Source organism: Thermobia domestica, chromosome 9 (genome assembly GCF_964235325.1).
Source record: "Thermobia domestica chromosome 9, izTheDome1.hap1.1, whole genome shotgun sequence".
NCBI lineage: Eukaryota > Metazoa > Arthropoda > Insecta > Zygentoma > Lepismatidae > Thermobia > Thermobia domestica.
Window position 1 is genome coordinate 182,140,916 of NC_137462.1, and position 20,332 is coordinate 182,161,247.

Genomic DNA, 20,332 nt, shown 5'->3' on the forward strand with positions numbered 1-20,332 from the left:
TCTGAAAGACTAAGGTCTGTAAGTATTAAGAAGTTTCTTCCTTTTATATCAATTTACATGATTTCAGAAACGCAATCCTATTGTTTGAATAAAATTAATGTAGCAAGGTAGTTCTGATTATTGGAAGATAGCAGTCAGAAAATAAAAGTAGATGCAATGTGTTATAATCAAAATCCTTCATATTGTTTACACATAGTCGGATATACAGTACAAACGGGTTGACTATGTAAGACATAGTTAAAAAAAGTACTAGATGAAAAATTAAATATTAAATCGAATACAAAATGTACATGGTTTAGGTACATCATTAAATTCTATACTCTTCTAAAATACATTCAATTGCAGTTTTATTCATCTCGACCACGAAACCTCTCCACTGTAAACGTGAACCCACTATTCTGCAATATGCACAGTGAACAATTTAAAGAGCTATTGTCAGCATTTTATATGTTATTTCTTAACACACATTCAGTCGTCTTTCCAACACGTTAAAAATATCTCTAATATTAATTTAAATATTAAGAGCTCAGTATATTAATACTTAGTGTCGTAACACACATTCAGTTATCTTTAGAACACGTTAAAAATAGCTCTAATATTAATTTAAATATTAAGAGCTTAGTATATTATGAAGAATGGAGACAACTGCATGGTATCAAATGAAACTGCATAATTAGCAACAGAAATTCCCCGTCGGTAAAATTTGTTAGTTATTTGCAAAACTCTCAATATGCTTTATTGCTATTTTTCACCAATTTATCGTTATAACGAGAAAAACGAAAAATAAATAGAGAAAAACGAAAAATAAATAAACAAATAAGACTGAATTTTGTTAATGTTATTCATTAAAAAAAGCCCTCGTAAATGAGATTATTTTTATACGTTCATGAATTTTGGTCCATTATAAAGTACTATCAATTGTCATTAATTGTAATTTTATCTTACGTAAATTTGAAACTCAAGAGAGGTCTATAGCCCGTAGTATATATACACTCACGGAAAAATATTATCTCTGGTACATCATTTATTATAGTATATATGGACATGAGTACAGTATGTATGGACATCTGAATGAACTGAATGTTAAAATAAGTTTCTGGAGATTATTTGTTTCATTTCGATAATTTTTAACTATTCAAGTGGTTATGACGTGTTGACACATCATGCGGTAGTCGACGCCAAGTGAGTACGACGTGTGTGAACAGCTGAGTTTTCACTTAATGTTCGTATTGTCTCTTGAAAGTAACGTTGAACGATAATTTTATACTTTTAAAATTTAAATGTTCCGAAGAAGACAGTATGGAGATTTAAAATACACTTTGCGAGATTGCTACCAGGCGAAGGAAGCAATTAATTTAGTGTTTAAGATCATTCGTCCTCATTCGCCACAATGCTGTATTATAATATTTCGGTGTTTATCGTTTATAGTACTTTATCGATCACAGCACCACCATTACGAAAAGAACTCGAAGACATTTTTTTTTTATTTGAATGCAAGACTCGAACCACAACTCTCTCTCCTTCTCACTCTCCATATATACGCGCACGCGCAACACCTATTACAAGCCTTTATAAACTTATTCAATTGCTGAGAATAACCTTATATACGGTTCTAATGGAAAAATAAGTGACTAAGACAATGCAATCAGATACGGGTTTCTAAATGGATTTTCTCTCTTAAGTTATGATATATCTTATTTTGTCTGTTTTTGGATATGGACAAACTTTCCGATAAGTTTCAAAAATTTGTGTTATTTACTGTTAAGAATAATCTATCGAGAAAATACAAGTAGCTTCAATCAATGATAAATTAACCTTTACAAAATACAACTCTCAGAAGAAACAAAAGTATTACTTCAATAACATTATGGGTCAATCTCCCTTTACAAGGGTGAATCTGAATTTCAAGCATCGAACAAGCACCAATTCTCCAAAAACATGATAGTTTTCAATGTGTAAGAGATCTGCACTACGGTAATTCAATTAAGTAATTGCTGACCTTCCACTAGCTGAAACTGAGAAATAGTCCACTGCATTTTGCAGGAAAGTAGTTTTACTCACCTATAAATGTTAATATGTAATACGAGAAGAGCCGAGCTGAAAGTTTTAAACACTTCTAAATTATATACGTATATAAAAAGGAAAAGCAACATATTGAAAAAAGAATCTTACTTTTCATGAGTACATTCACCCTCTTCTCCGAAAACATCTCCCTTCGACCATTCTGAATTAGATTCACAATTATTAACAGACTGAAAATAAAAACATTAATATTAGGTTCCGCTTAAAATTCAACGGTAAAGTTTGTGTCAGAGGTGCCAACATTTCAAGTGTCCTGTTTTTAACTACGAGGAGTGGATAATCGTGCCAGAACAAGGAGATAGGAATCTCATCTTGGGAAAGAAAAAAACAAAAATTTTTGTACTAAGAGGGGAGGGATTGCAGTACGTGGTAACAACACCACTCGGAAAAACAAACTCACTGACGAATTCACCTACCTGTTACCTCTACCTTTGGAATAGTCTGATTTCCAAAAATGAGGGAACTGAAGTCCAAAAATAATTTTCATTCTGAAAATACGTTTGCCCCAAACCAAGAACTAAAATAATAAAAACACAACTATAATAAATAAAATAACTTCTCAACAATGATTATTAAAAAAAAAAAAATAGTGCAATCTTTTGTTACAATAAAAACAATTAAAAACTCAATAGTCCGAAATAGCTGGCACCTCTGAAAATGCAATTTTGTGTGATCTCTAAATTATCGACTACATTCTACTGTATAATTCTGTTACTTTACATATCATACTACAGAAAAGTATTCTTGTATATCAAAATTTAATAGGATTTATGATAGGTCTATTATCTATTAGAATTACACAATGTTATTGCTTTCACAATGTACTTATATAATAACTGATCTACATAGTGAAATATTTACAATTTTTCAACATCTTTATATGCCAAAACGAAATATATGGATTGAATTTAGAGATTTATTTAGTTGATCACTCACTAATGCTTTTACTCCACCCCAAAGTATCTCCAAAAAGTAACAGAATAATTATCCTGATAATTGTTTGAACATAAATGGATGATTACATGATAACAGCTGTCATCAAGATAATGGTCATGTCCAAAAGAAATCAAGTAACATGCAACGTATGCTGTTGAAATGACGGACTGATATTAAGCTTAATCTCAGTGAGAGCACAAAACATTGCCAGTATTAAGAAATATTATATTTCCACAACAACCTTTATATAGTTGATGGAATCTATTGCGAATTTAAAGTTCATTCTGAGAAATATATATCTAACATATCTTTTTTTTAAACATAGTTTCATTTGTTCCAATGTTTACCTCCGTTTGAAGCTCATAATGCGTTTCAAAAGTTAAAATATTGAAGGGAAAGAATGAATCAGTTGAAGGAAGACAGAAAAAAAAAAACTTAGCATCGTGCACAGGTCTCAAGAATGGAAATTTTGTGGCAAGTATTCATATTCAATATTTATTGTTGAAAATAACATTAATATTTCGAACTTCTTTTCTGATTAGACTAAATAACCTCGAACAATTTATTACAAATTTGTAACTGCACAAAACACGCGAAAATTATCTGAATCTTCTTAACAATTACATAAATTTCAGGTATTCTACGGTTGCAGCTCGTTCAATAAGTAGGGTAACTTGGAAAGTGTACCTTCATTATTTTTGTGTACCTTTGTGGGCAGTGTTACATTTGTATTAATTCTTCTTTTCCCAGTACTTTAAAACATCTTTTATATTTTATGAAATATCACCACCATTGTTACACAAGTATTTGCAAAATCAAATTATTAATTTCTAAAAACCTTGAAATTTTATTGCACACAGTATAACGACAAGAATTTTATATTAAACAACTTCCAAGATTATTTTTCTTCTTCAGAGTTCACACTAAAATCATGAGATTGATTTCTCGTGACTTTTCCCTGAATATCAATGACTAAGTAAATTTTCTCTGACCCGTGATATCGACAACACTACATTTAAGGGTTACATTTAAAAAAATACCAGCATTTTTATCTGCCTCCACTATTCCTATAGTAGCCCAACGCTTCTTCTATATTTTTAAATGTAGTATAAGCTTACTTTCGTACTGTCAAAATTTATTATGAGTCAAACTTCCGTATTTGGAATACAATAAAATACCAGTACCGAACACTCGCCACTCAACACACTCAAAAGTAAAAATAAGTAGATATATATCATAATTTGGCCTCTCTCTTTGGTTATCTACAACCACAAAACTTAGTTTATTTTTTGTCCTTTTTCATTAGCATTCAATTCAGCACCAGGCTACATGAGACGTGAACCTGCAACCTAACGTGGGTTTCCACCTTTATTAATTATTTACCCTGATGTGTTGTTTTATTTATACTTAGCAATATTTCGACATTTCGTCCTCAAACTTGTTGTGGACAATGGGTTTTATAATAAGAAACCGAAACCAAAATATTTAATACAAATTTCCGCAAAATATAGTTCAGCACCGAAATACTAGCAGAAATCACGTTTAAGTAGTAAACAACCAACAACAATGCATTCTTACAAACTATAGTTATCACAACACTGAGACTAGCGTAAAATACAAATAGCAGTAACTATTGGCTGATATTTTTAGTGTATTTAAAATTTACCTAGTTCAGTTCGATACTTACACTTCTACAACTACTTATTTGGTGTTTCTGTGGTAGAATTACTATGGTGATAAAAAAAAAAAAAAAAAAACCGACCTCAGAAGGATGTAAATAGGTGTAATTTAGTGAAATTCTCACAAACTAGCATAAGGATGCTTACAGCAATATGAGGACGAAATATTACTAAGTATAATTTAAACTTTGCAGCAAGGTAAATAAAAATTTTATTATTAATTTTCAGACACTTCGCGGTCCACTTTGTTATATGGACCTTAAATTATGCAAATAGGTTACAATTTTGTTATAAGAAATTATGTAACAAGAAAAATCTTACTTGGATGTTATTCATTATGTCCATAATATCCCAAGCTCTAGTTACATCTGTATATTGTGGAGTAACTGACGTAGGCTGACTTTCCCTTTGAAGAGTACTGTCAGAATTGGAACTTTCTGAAAAGCAAACAAAATAACTGTTATATTTTACAAATGAACTCCAGCTCATATAGGTACTTCATAAAATGAAGGCATGCTAATTTCTTTTGAACATTAAGGAAATATTTCTTACGCCAATAATCATTAACAAAAGTAGGAATTACTGGTGGAAAAATATCAGTACAATAAATTTATTGGAACATCCATATCTGCCGAACACGGGGATCTATCTACATAAATTACAGAACAAGCATGAATTGAAGTAATTTAAAAGCAAGGCATTCTGTTATTTAAAAGAGGGGGAATGTAAACATACACAGATAAATAAACATATATATAAGAAAGAACATGTTCAGAGCTGTCAAACTACAATAAAATTGAATCAAATAATTTCGTTACATTATTTTAAGATTTTAAATAAAGATACTAAATGTAGTTATTATAAACATAAGTATTAAAATTACTAACACCAAGGGCGCATCCAACTGACACAACATTTGTAGAATTGGAAAACATGGGAAGCGATGAAAGATTACGAATCCAACACAACTCACCCCCTTGGAAGCAAGACAGGCATTCTGTTACGGAAGTATTTGCTCACCATTTGTGTGCCTCGTCGAAGAACACGGCAAACAAGCTAGCAGTACCCCACTTTTACGGGAGAATAATCCTCAATAGAAATCCGCACTTATGTCGGAAGGACTGCAGCCAGACTGATGATGGGACGAAATCACCGACAGGAAGGATCACAACAACGCCGTTATCCAGCGAACAAGAGTACTAACATACAGAGAGCACAACTACTATTGCGAATCCAGATACATTATAAAATGTAGCTCGAAAATTTGGACGCAAGTGTTTGCACGCATGGTTAAATGTCTATGGCATCGGGAAAATTTTCACAAGATACTCACTGTCTTGACAATCTCTGACTGCATACCCAGGCATCTAAATCTGACATCAAGCATGAAGGGACAAATTACATTACAGTAATATGTCTGCAGTATCATGATGGTCGCATCTGTGTCTAGAGGTACCGAAACAAAAGAATTATGTACTGCCATACCGATCTGCATCTCCAGTTATGGCACGAAGTGCCCACACGGGGTTAGGACACAAAGAACGCGTCATTGAAATTTTGGGAAATCGAGACAATGATCACTTGAATATTTAAACGAATTGGCAATAACAATTTTATTTATTTATTTTTTTTTTAAATGTATAATTTATGCAACAGTACATTTCATTCAAGGCCTTATACATGAGGTAAGATGGGATGGGCAAGAAAACCACTGAGTATATTAATATAAGCCTGCATTTCTCGGAGGAATATTAGGAGAGAAACTAGGAGGAACAGAAGAGTGCATCATGAACCATGTGAGGGATAGAAATGTTTGATTATGCTATGAAGTTCCACTGGAGTTCAATCCTACATTCATTTTCCCGGTGGATTAACCAGCCACTATTACATCGCTTGCATTATGGAACCTATTGCTAATCCTCTCTTCAAGATCTGCCCGGAGCATTTACCAACAGAACAATACACGATCGGATGTAACACACAACGTCCTAGTTCCTGGATAGTCATTATGTTGTAACTCCTTCCCTTGCAACAGACTCCAGCAAATATGTTGCTTTTGAACACACATAGTCCATGATGCCACAAGGTCTGGCCCCAACAACAGCAGATTTATATCAGCAACATATCGAAGTCACACAGATTAACATACCCACCTTCCAGTCTTTTCTTCTCTCTAAATCGTGCCATGCAGCAGCATTGCCCAAGGTGTTAAAAGAGAAATGTATTTTTATACGCACCATACACTAGAAATGTAATGATTACTTTTGTGTACCATCAGTACTCTGTCCAATAAACATGACAAATAAAGCTCTTGTTTTCCTAGTGTTGTGATTCTAATAGTCAGCGCGGCATTATTACGTAACTGGCGAACTGGAGACACTATTGTGGGCTCTCTATGTACGCAAACTTACTCTGTATTTATATTTGCAATTTCACGTATTATTATTATTATTATTATTAAAACACTAAAGGCATTGATAGTTACTAGATACTATCAGTTAGCGGCATTGATAGTATTCCGGTTTTTATCATAAAGGGAAAAGCTGTGGCTTCACTGCTTAACTGGAGTCTTAATATCAGTATTTATCCTCACATCTGGAAGATTGTTTTTGTCACTACTCCAATTTCTAAAACTAACGGTAATTCTATTAATAATTTTAGATCAATATATGTTAATAATATCTTTCCAACAATCTTTGAAAAAATAATTTATTAATATCTGTACAATCAGATTACGTGAAACTTGAAATTAAACAACACGGTTTTATGAGTGGCAAATCGACAGTAACAAATATGTTAAATCTAATGCACAATATACTGCCTCTACGGTCAAACAGATGCAATTTACCTAGACTTGCTAAGGCTTTTGGTAAGTTGCCTAATCATTTATTGTTGAAAAAATAGTTAAGTATAGCTATTTGACTGTATAATTAACTGGTTTACTCATATTTGACTTTTTTTTTTTTTTTTTTTTTTAATATAAAGGGAGTTTATCTTCTGCTTTCGATATTACTTCTGGAGTATCGCACGGATCCAATTTGGGCCCTTTGTTATTTACACTATACATAAAGGATAAATGATATACCAGAGGGAATAACTGCTAAACACTTATTGTATGCTGACGATATCAGGATTTTTCGATTTTTTCATTCTACTACTTGTATTCAAGATCATCAAACTTTGTACAATAAAATCAATATAACCGTATATTGGTCCGAGACGAACTTTGTGTTTATATTTTGGTAAAACACACGGAATAACATTTTCTAGGAAACTAATCCTTCTTTATTCAACTATAAAATAAGTTCTCAAGAAATTAAATTTCCTAATAATATAAAAGATTTTGGAACTATTTTGAAGAAATTATTATTTCAAAGCATCTGCACATCATTATCAGATAAAGCAAAGAAAAATTTAACATTACTGAAATGGACATGCAAAAATTTTAAAAATGTTAACACCTGTAAAGCTTTGTGTGTACATATATGTAATGTACGATCACAATTTGTATGATACTAGTATTTGGAATTGTGAATCTAGATATTTTATTAACTGAAGGAATCAATTCAGCATAATTTTCTTGCATGGTTCTGATGGAAATTTAAGAAATTCAATAGCATAAGCTTAACAGACATAACGTCGTTCCCTTAAGCGATAGGCACTATATCTTTGATTTCAAATTCTTCCATAACATCCTCCACGCGTTTTTACCTAGATCGAATTATGTCTTTAGAGATCCTTTACAACCGATTACGGAATTTTACTCCTTTTTTCTGTTCCAAAATTGTCTATATATAATTGTGTAGCAACGGCAAATAAATTTCATACTGTTCTGGATCTCTTCCAAATTCAATTTTCTGTTGTACGTATTAACTACTTAAAAGTCTCTAACTTTTCTATTTTTTATCAGATACTACACGAATTTCTAACATGCTGTTTGGTCACATACTTGTATTGTTTAATTACTGAATTTCTTTATTCTTTCATGCAATCTACTTTCTACGACTATTTTATTGTTTGTTTTTATTGTAATGTATAAACTGTATTACTTATATGTAATGTTTTGTACTGTCAACACGTCTTTACTGTTTTTTTTTTCTTTTCTTTTTCCTTTCAATTGATTCGTCTATTTTTTTCAGCAATTGTAACTTACTGTACTTGGTTGTTACTATAGTACGTGTACTATCGTAGCAACTTTTAATGTATCATTAGCAAATTTTGCAATGAGCGACAAGTACATTTCTACAAGCAACACTGCATGATTCCAACCTTCGATATTTATTTGAACTTGATAGTATAATTTGTAAAATAAGCTTAGAAAAACTTACTTTATAAATACAGTAGCAACGCAGTAACAAAATCTTTATTAAAGTACCCTTCATTCGTGTATGAAATTCTTCAAAAAGTAAATAATATTCTGAAATAACTTATATGAATTTACTTGCAAGAAAATTTTGAGACTGATGAAGGGGTAACAGTCAGCAATAAGCTCCGAATAGGAAAAAATATGTCGAGCTCTTTTGGAACTCATACCGGTATTAAGCTGGAAGACGTCATCAATTCGTTGCTTCTCAAGTTTGCTTTAAAATATGTGATTAGAATTAACTTTAGCAACTGCGTAATAATGACTAAAAGAAGTGAATTGAAATGAAATAAAATTTCTAGTTTTACGTCCCACAGGAGACGGATGATAATGAAAGTGAATAAGTATGAAAGAATTGGTGCAATGACAACATGGGAGGAAATGAGATGATTCCTAGAAAATAGGATATGTTCGCTTACACTACAAGTTCGCTTCGTCTGGGGTCGAACCAAGGGCCCTTATTAGCAGGTGAGCATTCTACCACTGAATCACCGTGCCATCACTTAAAAAAAAAGTCGTAGGCTGATTTATCGTAGCAAATATTGCAAATAACCAACGAGATTATGATTTCCTTGGTAAATCGAAATCATCCACAACTAATTAATTCTGTATCTGACTCCAATAGCATTTATAGTATGTAACGCATCACGCCGGCCACTTGTCCATTTTCAACATCACAGTACAGCTTCCATATCCCATAGTCATTTCTCATCCCAACATTCACCTATTTCTTTCTCAGTGAAGTTTATGTACCCTTCTTTCAATTTGTTTGTCACATTAAAATACACAGACTGAAGCATATCTATTGAAATCAGCTGGAGTGAGTATGGCAGTTGGCTGTACGGAAACAGCTTATCAAGATGGACCAAAGCAATATGTGACAGAATAGCGAAATGCATCCGCTATTTCGGAGGGCTCATGGGCATAAGTTGCCCGATTTGGACTTTCCAACATGTCTACAAGCAATGTTTAACAGAAGATCAAACGCAAAATGTCATAACTATGATCCCAAACAGTCGTGGTCATGTTTGTAGCCCGTGAATTCAGGCTCACTCCAATCAATTTCTGACAGAACATTCTGAATGGAACTTCATGTAATGGACATTTGGAGTTGAGTACTAGTAAAGAGGCCATTTCCTAGTGCACGTGAGTGTGGTCCAAGTATGTTTTATTTTTCTCTGTATTCCAATGATGCACGGCATCAAGTGTACCGAAAGCAGCATTTCACTCGCAGTTTGTGAGGTGTGATTCAAGCTGAAGGAGGTTCTGTAACAGTACGAAGGAGTTTATTTTACCATGACTTAATCCCACTTACACAAGTGAATGTGAATATAAGCCATCATCTGCTTATTTGCACATTTTTAGTGATTCAAACTATTGAAATTTCTGCAAATCATGATAAATAAGCGTGAACACCCACATTTTCCAAGATGACAACTACATGAAGTTTGAGGAATATTTAGGCACTCTGTCGTACCTATTCTGGCCTTCGAAGTCTCCAGATTTAAATCCAAGTGCTGCGTTCTTATTCCATGGATTAAAATCTGGAGACTACCCAGGTCACAACTGAAATGAAATCTTTAAGTTTTACGTCCCACGGTTATGCCGGTTAGGCTAAAGGGGACGGTGATTATGAGAAATGAGTGAAATGGTGGAATGAAGAAAGTGGGAGGAAACGGGAGAACCCCGAGAAAACCCACGCACACGGCGTTTGTCCACCACAAAGTTTACTTGGCGGGGGCTGGGATCGAACCCGGGACCCCAAGCACCAGACAGGTCACAACTGAATATCTGAGTAAGACTATCTGAAGCAGCGAGTGAAAAGCAGCAATACGTATTCCTGTACTTGGATGGAACGACAGCATCTATTGTTGACCAAGTGGATTCACATCGATCTGGCCATACTTGCAGATGTGCAAAAAAGAAAAAATCACGCCAGAAGCAATTTTTCACGGTATTGGGTAAGTTCTGCACAGTTGACTTTTACGAACAGAAAAAGTTTCATGTACATAATATTTAAGAAAATGTGATGAACTGCTACAGTTCACATACAAAGCTGATAGTATTCATATTTTCACTTGAAACTGAAATGAAATGAACTGAAATTCATAGTTTTACGTCTCACGGTTATATCCTTCAGGCTGAACATCACAACCTAGAAGACATAACTAAAGACTAAAGAAAACAGAAATGATTAAGGTGAAAGATAATGCAAGAATTGATGGGATAAAACTGTAGGAGAAAAGAAGAGAACCCCCGAGAAAATCAACGAACACGATGTTGTCCACCTGAACTCCCTTGGCCTAGGATTCATCAAGGGATCCCTTGGACCAGAGTTGAGTGCTTTAGCACTGAGCCACCATGTCCCTCTCTCAACTGAAAAGTTTCCTACTGTTAACTTAAAATCAAAAATTTCATTTTTTTAATAAATTACTAGCAAAACCCTCAGAAGAAGAGTAAGAGTTTTAATTTGATTTTCAATAATCAAACATTTCTGTTTAACATTTATTAACCTATGTAATCTATTGCAAGAAGAAATATCATTATAGCTCTTAATAAGAAAATAAGTAAAAAGAATTAGGAAGCATCTAATTTTTAAAACCATAATAATCAACCCTGAACATATTCTACTCAGGTATTAAATATATTAAACATCACACGAATGATAAAAGTTGAAGCGTGAAGCCGAACTTTATAAAAAATATATGAAAAAAGAAACAATTTTACGATTTAAAATAACGTGAAAATATATATATATATTCCAATTATCATGCTTTAAAAAAATACATCCATACATATAACGTATAACAAGATGGTTTTGGGAAGCATTAAAATAAACTAAATGGGTTCCCACATCTATTGCCACCGATCCAACTTACTGGTTCTGTAAAAGTAAGGGAGACCAATCTCGTGGAAGCAAGCTGTGAGAAAGAAAATATCACAATTACAGTGAAAAGAAATCTTTGGTAAATCCTTAACCATGAAAAGAATGTATGTAAAATGAAATATGGAAGGTCAACAAGAGAAATAAAAGCTTAATTTCAAGCCATTAGATTTGGCAGGATTTCTCCCTTATGTTTTGGGATTAATTTAATAAATAAATAGCGGTCACCTGAAGTCAGTGTTACAAGAACAATAATTTGCCTGCTTCAATCATAATGTCTCTACTAGTAAAGTCTAGTCGCAATGGTTCATATTATTCAAAAACATCCCAATAATGGTAGTATTATACATAAAATTGAGTAACAGTAGGCAAGTCAATTAGAAGCTTCACTTGCAATTCAACCTTGCTTTTTTTTTTTTTCATTTCATGAAAATAAACGGTAGCGGGAGTCTGGCTGCTCTCTCGATCATTCGCGCTATTAAGCCTCTATCTATCTGTTCTATTCACCTCTTACACACAAACAACTTAAGGAAAGTAAATGTAATCGGTTTCAGATCAAGTCAAGGCCTTCCGGAACCGGGAAGTTAATGCTGTTTATATTGGAATGGATTCTGTCGTCCGACTGCGCCAGTCGTTTCCATTGAAGACGGAAGAGAAAAGATTAATGTCAGAACAAGAGTGATTTATTTCAGTTTGATGCATTAATTTCCAAGCTGAATCTTTTAATCAGTAAGAATATCATCAAGCACACCACGAACTTTATCTGCTTTAAACAGAAAATGCAGTAAGCAACCTCTAGTATTTCGTAATTGGTGTTACGATTGCCTAAAAGCCAATTTGATGTGATCTAGGTGTGTTCAAAAAGTATCGAACCTTATTTTTTCCCGCTTAAACCAATGAAGCGCGAGACTTTCTTCACTGTACATGTAGAGGGGACACTCAGGCCCAGTCATGATTTTTTTTCTTACCCACAGAGAACATCAGTCGCTGGAAATCGGCCAGCGAGTAAAGACGTGTAGTGAGCGGTCATCGGATTTCAGTATTTTTATAAAATGACAGAAAAAATTGAGCAGCGATATTACATCAATTTTTTCCAAAAGCTTAGCGATACCCAAGCGAAAACATTCAACTGGATCGGTACACTCAATTTTGAACGAGAATTTGAGCATGAGGAGAGTGGCCGCGAAATTTCATTCTGGCTTTCATCGCCAAACACATTTCTGTGTGTTGTCAGGCTCCCTACTCACCCAACATGGCTCCGTGTGACTTTTGGTTATTTCCCAAGCTGAAAATGCCACTAAAAGGGGACCCGATTTGAGTCAAGAGAAGACATCACGCGGAATGCGACGGCACGGTTGCTCACCACTCCAAAAACTGCGTTCGAAATGGCGGGAACATTGGGAGAAGTGTGTGCATTACCAAGGAGACTATTTTGAAGGGGATTAACTTGTTTTGGATTTCTAAATCAATAAATGTATTTTTGTCAACCAAAGGTTTGATACTTTCTGAACATACCTCGTACTTTTTGAGTTGATTCAATCCTTATTGGTTCATCATTGATGGATTTTTAAAATTAATATAAATTCCTCACATTCCTTCTGACAGATTTATAAAGCCCAGAATTTTAAATTTGTTTCCTATTTTTGTTCTTCCTTTCTATATTTCATACTTTCTTCCTTAGTTTTTAAGATTTAAGACACTCCTATTTTAGAGTTTCTGAGAACTCTTTACGAAGTTCAGGTGGTGTGGCATTATTCAAATGTTTGTTCATTTTATGACACATTATCGTACCACAATACAATATAAAGAAGACGCTTAGTACTGTTCCGAAAATTTCAACTTTAGCTTGAGTTGAAAGAGACTGATGAGAGCTACACAGACTTAAAGAAGAGAGAGAGAAAAAAATATTATATTTGTTTTGTCTTACTATTACTGTACCATAGGATAATGGATACTACAGTTCCGTCAGGGATTAAATCCGGAACTAAACGCACCAAAAACACAAAGGCTTTCGTAAAAATAAGCAAATAGTTATTGTAAACTGTGTAATCTCGATACAAAACAGGTCGAAACATATTATACTAATTTTTACAATATTTTTATGCATCATGAACTTACTCTTGTCAAATTACCGAACTCAGTAGTTTCTTAATAAGGCAAGACAACTGTTCTTAATTTAAGATAAAGGTCCACTTGGAAGCAGAATGGAAAAATAAATAAATAAACTGACAGAAATTTAATTTCGAGATCATATTTAAGTCCCTGATCTCCAGAGGATCCACTCTATTCCATTCTTCAGTGAAAAGAGTTTAAAAGCACACTATTCTTACGACGAATACATAATCATAGAAACAACATTTAAGAAATTAGTACCGCATTCAGTAAGATCTCTCGTATTCTACATTTTGTGCTGCACTCTTATTGAACTAGTGCATTGCATTTCATAAAGCACTATATTGCATTTTACTCATATTCATTCAACTTATAATACTCATATTACAGAGCAACGTAACTTTGATAATCATTAGTAATTCTCATTCGTGCATCGTTCTCCTTAGTATCTGCTGGGAACATACGTGCTGCCTAGATAAATACTGGAACAAATCATTATTTCTTTTGTTTCTAAATTCTGATATTTACAATTTCAGCTTGGTAATGCTCCCAATAACTTAAAATGCACAGTTTCACGTAATCACTTAAAAGAAAGAAATAAATAAAATGAAATGCTAGTAATCCTAGTGTTCCAATTTAGAAACTATGAACATTCTACAATTGCTCTATTGCTGTGTATTTTAACTTCACAACGTAAGCATATTAGAATATTTTACTGAACCGAGTATTCTTACGTTCATCTTCAAAATATATTGACGCTTTATTGGTTTCTATATCAGCTTTCATTCACCAAATTATGCGAAAAAATAATTATTTAAATTGAATTATATTTTACGAAATTTGAATTTTAAATTATCCAATACTACGTACAAAAAAAAAAAAAAAAGAAAAAAAAAGAAAAAAAGAGAGAAAACAATTAACTACTTACGATTGACATCTGGAATTGCATGATGTTTGAGTCTTGCCGTATGTCTTGAAGCAATTCTTTGAGGAACATTGGGAACAGCCTGCAAGTGTAAGCAGAAAACGGTTACGCAAACTGAAACTCCTCCTTACTTCATCGTTATACAAGGTATCCCAAAAGTAAATGTATAGTGAAAATGGGAGCAAGTTAAATTTGAAGTGGTACTTACTGCAGTGCAGTTTTCTCTATAGTAACACTATCTGGAACTAACACACCTAGCAGCATCCAGGCGAGCTACAGGCTTTACGCTCGCAAAATCACACGAGAATATATACAAAGAAACTATCATTTTATGGTAACATTTCTCTACACTGTAACTGCACAGTTACTTCTCGAACACACTGTAGATATGACACAAAATGCATTTTGTTTGTCCATTTCCTTCCTCCTTTATTTTCAAAATTATATAGTACATACATAATTTGAAATCAACCTTGTCAAGGAACTCAAGAAATCCATTATTACACAACATAACTTAATTGTGTGTTCACATTGCAAATAAAATTTTAAGTAGGACTAAAGAGAATTTAAGTAAAATGGGGTATCATTTGATTTTGAATATGTCTGTATAATCAAACAGATCAAAAAGTGAATTTGAGTTAGAATTCGGAATCATATTTCTGAGCTTTCGGCATCTTACGATCATTTTAGCCCGTCACGTATGAGGGATAAGGTCCGTAGGCGACCATCTATCCGGGAAACTGGAGAAGGAAGTAAGCGGCTTGGAACCTTTGTTAAGTGTACCATCTCGGCCTAGAGGAAAACTCAGGAAATACTTCACTCAGGATGAGGCCTGAAAAAGCTGTCCTTTCCGAACGAGTATCCCTAGCGGGAATCAAACCTAGGACCGCTATGCGGGGCCACTGAAGTAAGCAATGAAAAAAAAAATTACTTACTAGAAATTAGTTTAAAACATTATGAAGAAAGACAAATAAATTGAAACTAGACACACATAGTTTCGATAACGCTACATCTGATAGGGAAGAACCAGTAAGAAAAGAAATATCAAAGAAAGGATCAGATAACTGCGGAATGTTAACCCTGGTCCCACATTGGTGCTCAGACACAAGTTAGTGTTGTTCAGTTGAAAGTGGTGAGAGTTTAGTTAAGGAAGAAAAAACTCATGGAACAAACAAATGACTTGCTTGATGAAGTTCAGCGTTCCTTTTGAGCGCCGAGGGTGTAAGAAATGTGGACCTACAGTTTAAGGTGTAATCCAGCCAACCATGCTCTCTCACCGGGAACAGAACCCGGAACCCCATGCAGAAAAGGCGGGGGCGCTAGTCACTAGACCAACGGGAGGGCGGGACAAACAAACTAGTCGGTCAGTTAAGAGTACAGGAGGAAAAAATATTTACAGTCTATTGCATTTGTTAGGGCAATGCATTTTGAAACTAATAGCGACTGGATCTACTCGAATTAACCGGTGTTCCACTGAACGTAAACTACTATTTATCTATCTATCTATTTATCTATCTCTATCTATCTATCTATCTATCTATATATATATATATATATATATATATATATATATATATATATATATATAGAGAGAGAGAGAGAGAGAGAGAGAGAGAGAGAGAGAGAGAGAGCGAGAGAGAGAGAGAGAGACAGAGAGAACATGCTTATACACACTAAGGAAAGTGCATGAAAGACTCTCTTTTGTAAAACGCTATATCAGACACCAGATATGAACAGAAAGACGTATGAAGGAGAGAAAAAGAAATGTGAAACATGTAGTGAGCAGTGTCGCCTTGGAATGCAGGGTCACGAGATAACGTACCAGTGTGAAGGGAGAGCAGATTAGCTTCGGAAATACAGATGAAATGAAATTTCTAGTTTTATGTCCACGGTTATGCGAAAGGAACGGATGATTAAATTAAAAGTTAATAATCTTGAAATAATTGGTAAAATGAGAATGTGAAAGAAAATAGGGAACTCGAAGAAACCACCGAGACACAATGTAGTCAACCACAGACTCGCACAGACTGTGATCGAACCAGAAACTTCTGTATCAGAGATAAGCGCTCTACATTTAATGGTACAAGATAAAACTAACGAAATGGGTGTTGATAAGAGTGCAAAGAACCGAAGGAGTAATAAATAATGAGAAAAATATACATTAACGAAGAAACTAACAAAGAATATTAAAAACAATAAATAATAAAAACTAACGATAACGAAAAGAATGGAAGATAATGCAAATATGTAGGAAAAATAGCTGGAAAAGATAAAAATTGATGTATGAAAAATGGAGTGGGTACAGTGATGCAGTGTAATACAGTAAATTGAGACCTGGGACGATTCACGTATAGGATGACAATTATGTCTTCCAATGTATTTCTGAAGAACATGGAAGACTGGGGAAAGTGTGTTGAGAATACTTACAACTCAAGGTATGGATGAAAGTACTGTTGTGAACGGCTGTATTATGGGACAGATAGATTGGAAATTTGCGCACTGCAGTAGTATTGGTTATTGATTACAAGGTCAAACTGATATTGAACGTAGGACAAGCTTTAAATCTGGATTTCTGGCATTTCTTCGGTGAAGATGTGGAGTCTTTCAACGAAACAGTTCTCAGAATAAGGGTGTGGAGGTTGGGGGACCTGTGCTAAACGATTTTACGGCAGGTCGTGAGAAGTCGCTTCAATGTCATCGCAAGTATCACCAATCAGCTTAATGAGCCCGAAAACTATAGATTCAACATTAATTTTGTACATTTTATTTTCCATCTCTTCTATCCTCCATGCTAATGGGGGCTAAACTTAACAGTCATCAGAAACTATTCATCTCAGTGATCCCGGAAACTATATATTAGACACTAATATTGATCGGTTCCGATTACTTTTTCACGTCACCCTCACCCCCAGGGGTGTTTCATTCCCATGTCGAAGGGGCTAAACTCGGACTATTGAGAGTATCATTATTCGTTAGAAACCCTGAAAATTATGGAGTAGACATTAATATCGTTCGTTTTCAATTATGTTTACATGTTTTACATGTAAATTTCATCGAGATCTCTGGCCTGCACTAGTGTGTTACTATCCAATTTGAGAGTGAAAAGCAAGATATGAAATTAAAGGGAAAAAGGAAAAGTCATTCTCTATTAAAACAAGATTCAAAAATAAAATGAAATGATTTTTTCAGTTTAACGTCCCACGATTATGTCCTTTAGGTTCAGGAAAATGATGATTAAAGTACGTAAATGATGATGAAAGAATCAGAATGTAGGAGGAAACGGAGAGTACCATGAGAAAACCCATGAAAACGACGTTGTCCACCATTGGAACCGTGCATTAACATTTGCTATGAACTGTAATGAATGAGTCGATTTTAATACGACTTTCATTAACTTATGCAGAAATACTTATATTCTCCACGCGAACATAATCATATTTTATTTGGGGTACGATGGCTCAGCGATAAACCTCTGGTCCCTGATTTGATGCCTGGTCATTTGACTTGTGGTGGACATGCTTGTGAGGGTGCTCGTGAGTTTTCTCAGTGTTGCCTCATTTCCTTCAACTATCTTAATTTCACCAACTCAACCACAAACTACCTTCATTCATTTGCATTTGTCATCCATCTTTCTCGGCCTACACGGAATTAATCGTGAGAGGTTAAACTTCTTTGGTTACGTAAGCAAGAAACAAAAAAAATATATATATATTTCTTAACATACACATTCTAATGATTTAAAAAACACCAGCATCCCACAAATCCCTTAAGTTAGGCAGATAAAAATCAATATACATTCCTCATTAAAAATAACTGAACAGAGCTTTTTCGAGTTTACTAAAATCCGCTATAAAGGTGAAAGGGGGTAATTTCTACAACGTTAAGATTTTCGATCTATTATTCAGATAAAATGTGATGTTTAAGATGGAGATGTAAAATTCGGTATTGATCTCTTAATTAAAAATACGAGGAAACGTGCTTCAGCCAAAAATTCCGCTTCTAAATGGGAAAAGAGGGCAATTTCTATTTTTTATTCAGAAATTACCCAATATGAGGACTCGCTTAAGCTGGAGAAGTGAAATTTGGTTCATTTTACTAAAAATAAGTGGGTACGTGTTTCCAAGTTTTCGAAAATCTTCTACTTCTAAAGGAAGAAAGGGGAGCAATTTCTGCAATATTCCCTTGTGAAGAATGGGTATTTCTGTTAATGCATTTAAAAATAAATAAGATTAGGACAGTGTTTAGTTTTTTAGCGACTCACATGGCTAACGAGATTATAATAATGGAATCTCGGAATACGCAAAAAAAATTTAAAAACTAGCAAAGTAATTTCGAATTTCATGCATTACTTTACAAAGAATAAATATCATCCACTTACGCCATCGTCATCCGCCTCCAAATCCGTAAACATGTGTGTTGGATTGCTCACTTTCTGAAGAAGCTCTAAAGCGAGTTTCTTTGTTAGATCTCCTTGGAAAAACGGGTGCTGTAAAACACATCCAACATATATTCAAACTACTAAGCACATGAGGAAAATAAAGATATTTCATCCATGAGAAAAATATATCTTCCTTGCATTAAAAGTAGACATATCACACGTGAGAAAAAATAATTTCTGTCTTTAATTAAAAATATAATCACTCATACGAAAAATATTTTTGCCTTGATTTAAAAATATAGACAAAGTTTGTAAGAAAAATATGTTTGCCTTGAATCAAAAGTACAGACACTGCCACTGGAAAATATTTTTGTTTTGGATTAAAAATATAGACAATAGAAGTACAAACATATCATCCATAATAAAAATATTTGTGACTTGAATATATAATTCATTTATTTAAGAATTTCACTTCCAAAATAAACGGAAGTCATTTACTAGTATCTGACTGTTGTCTAACATACATTTTTTTTTTTAAATTTAATTTTCTATTCATTATTATTATTTACAGCCAATAATTTCTTGACACTAATATTCCGAACCCTATTTCTGACATTTCTCAGCAACATTTGTCCATGAATAGTATAACTAATCTAATAATTTTACAAGAACCACGTTCAAATCACAATGCTTTCAGTATTCTATTACATGCGTCTCAAATTGGATCATTATCAAATTATCTTTATAAAAACTTGTTTAAAGCTTCTTGCGTTCTAATACTGTTAGTAACCACAACAGAACGTAAATTCTGTATTTTTCTTGTTATATACGTATATTCAGATTTTTCAGAAGAAAACGTACATGTACAGACAAATGCCATTTCATAAAGGATTTTGGTGACTTATACGGATAATACTAAACTCAATTACACATTCACTTCACTATCGTATTTACTATGAATTTTCTGTCTAAA

General features: G+C 33.7%; 1 protein-coding gene across 16 annotated transcripts in view; it reads right to left on the reverse strand.

Annotated features, from left to right (window-relative positions):
- Positions 1-20,332, reverse strand: part of hppy (MAP4K3-like protein hppy) — a 133,388-nt gene that overhangs the window by 75,213 nt on the left and 37,843 nt on the right. For 15 of the 16 annotated variants that reach the window (XM_081725596.1, XM_081725597.1, XM_081725594.1 and 12 more), the window contains exons 8-12: positions 19,360-19,467; positions 14,985-15,063; positions 11,940-11,981; positions 5,019-5,134; positions 2,173-2,252 (exon numbers count right to left, since the gene is read on the reverse strand). In XM_081725596.1, the coding sequence (XP_081581722.1) occupies positions 2,173-2,252; positions 5,019-5,134; positions 11,940-11,981; positions 14,985-15,063; positions 19,360-19,467 (425 nt within the window). The remainder of the gene's footprint in view (positions 1-2,172; positions 2,253-5,018; positions 5,135-11,939; positions 11,982-14,984; positions 15,064-19,359; positions 19,468-20,332) is intronic. The other variant, XM_081725591.1, reaches the window with a different exon arrangement.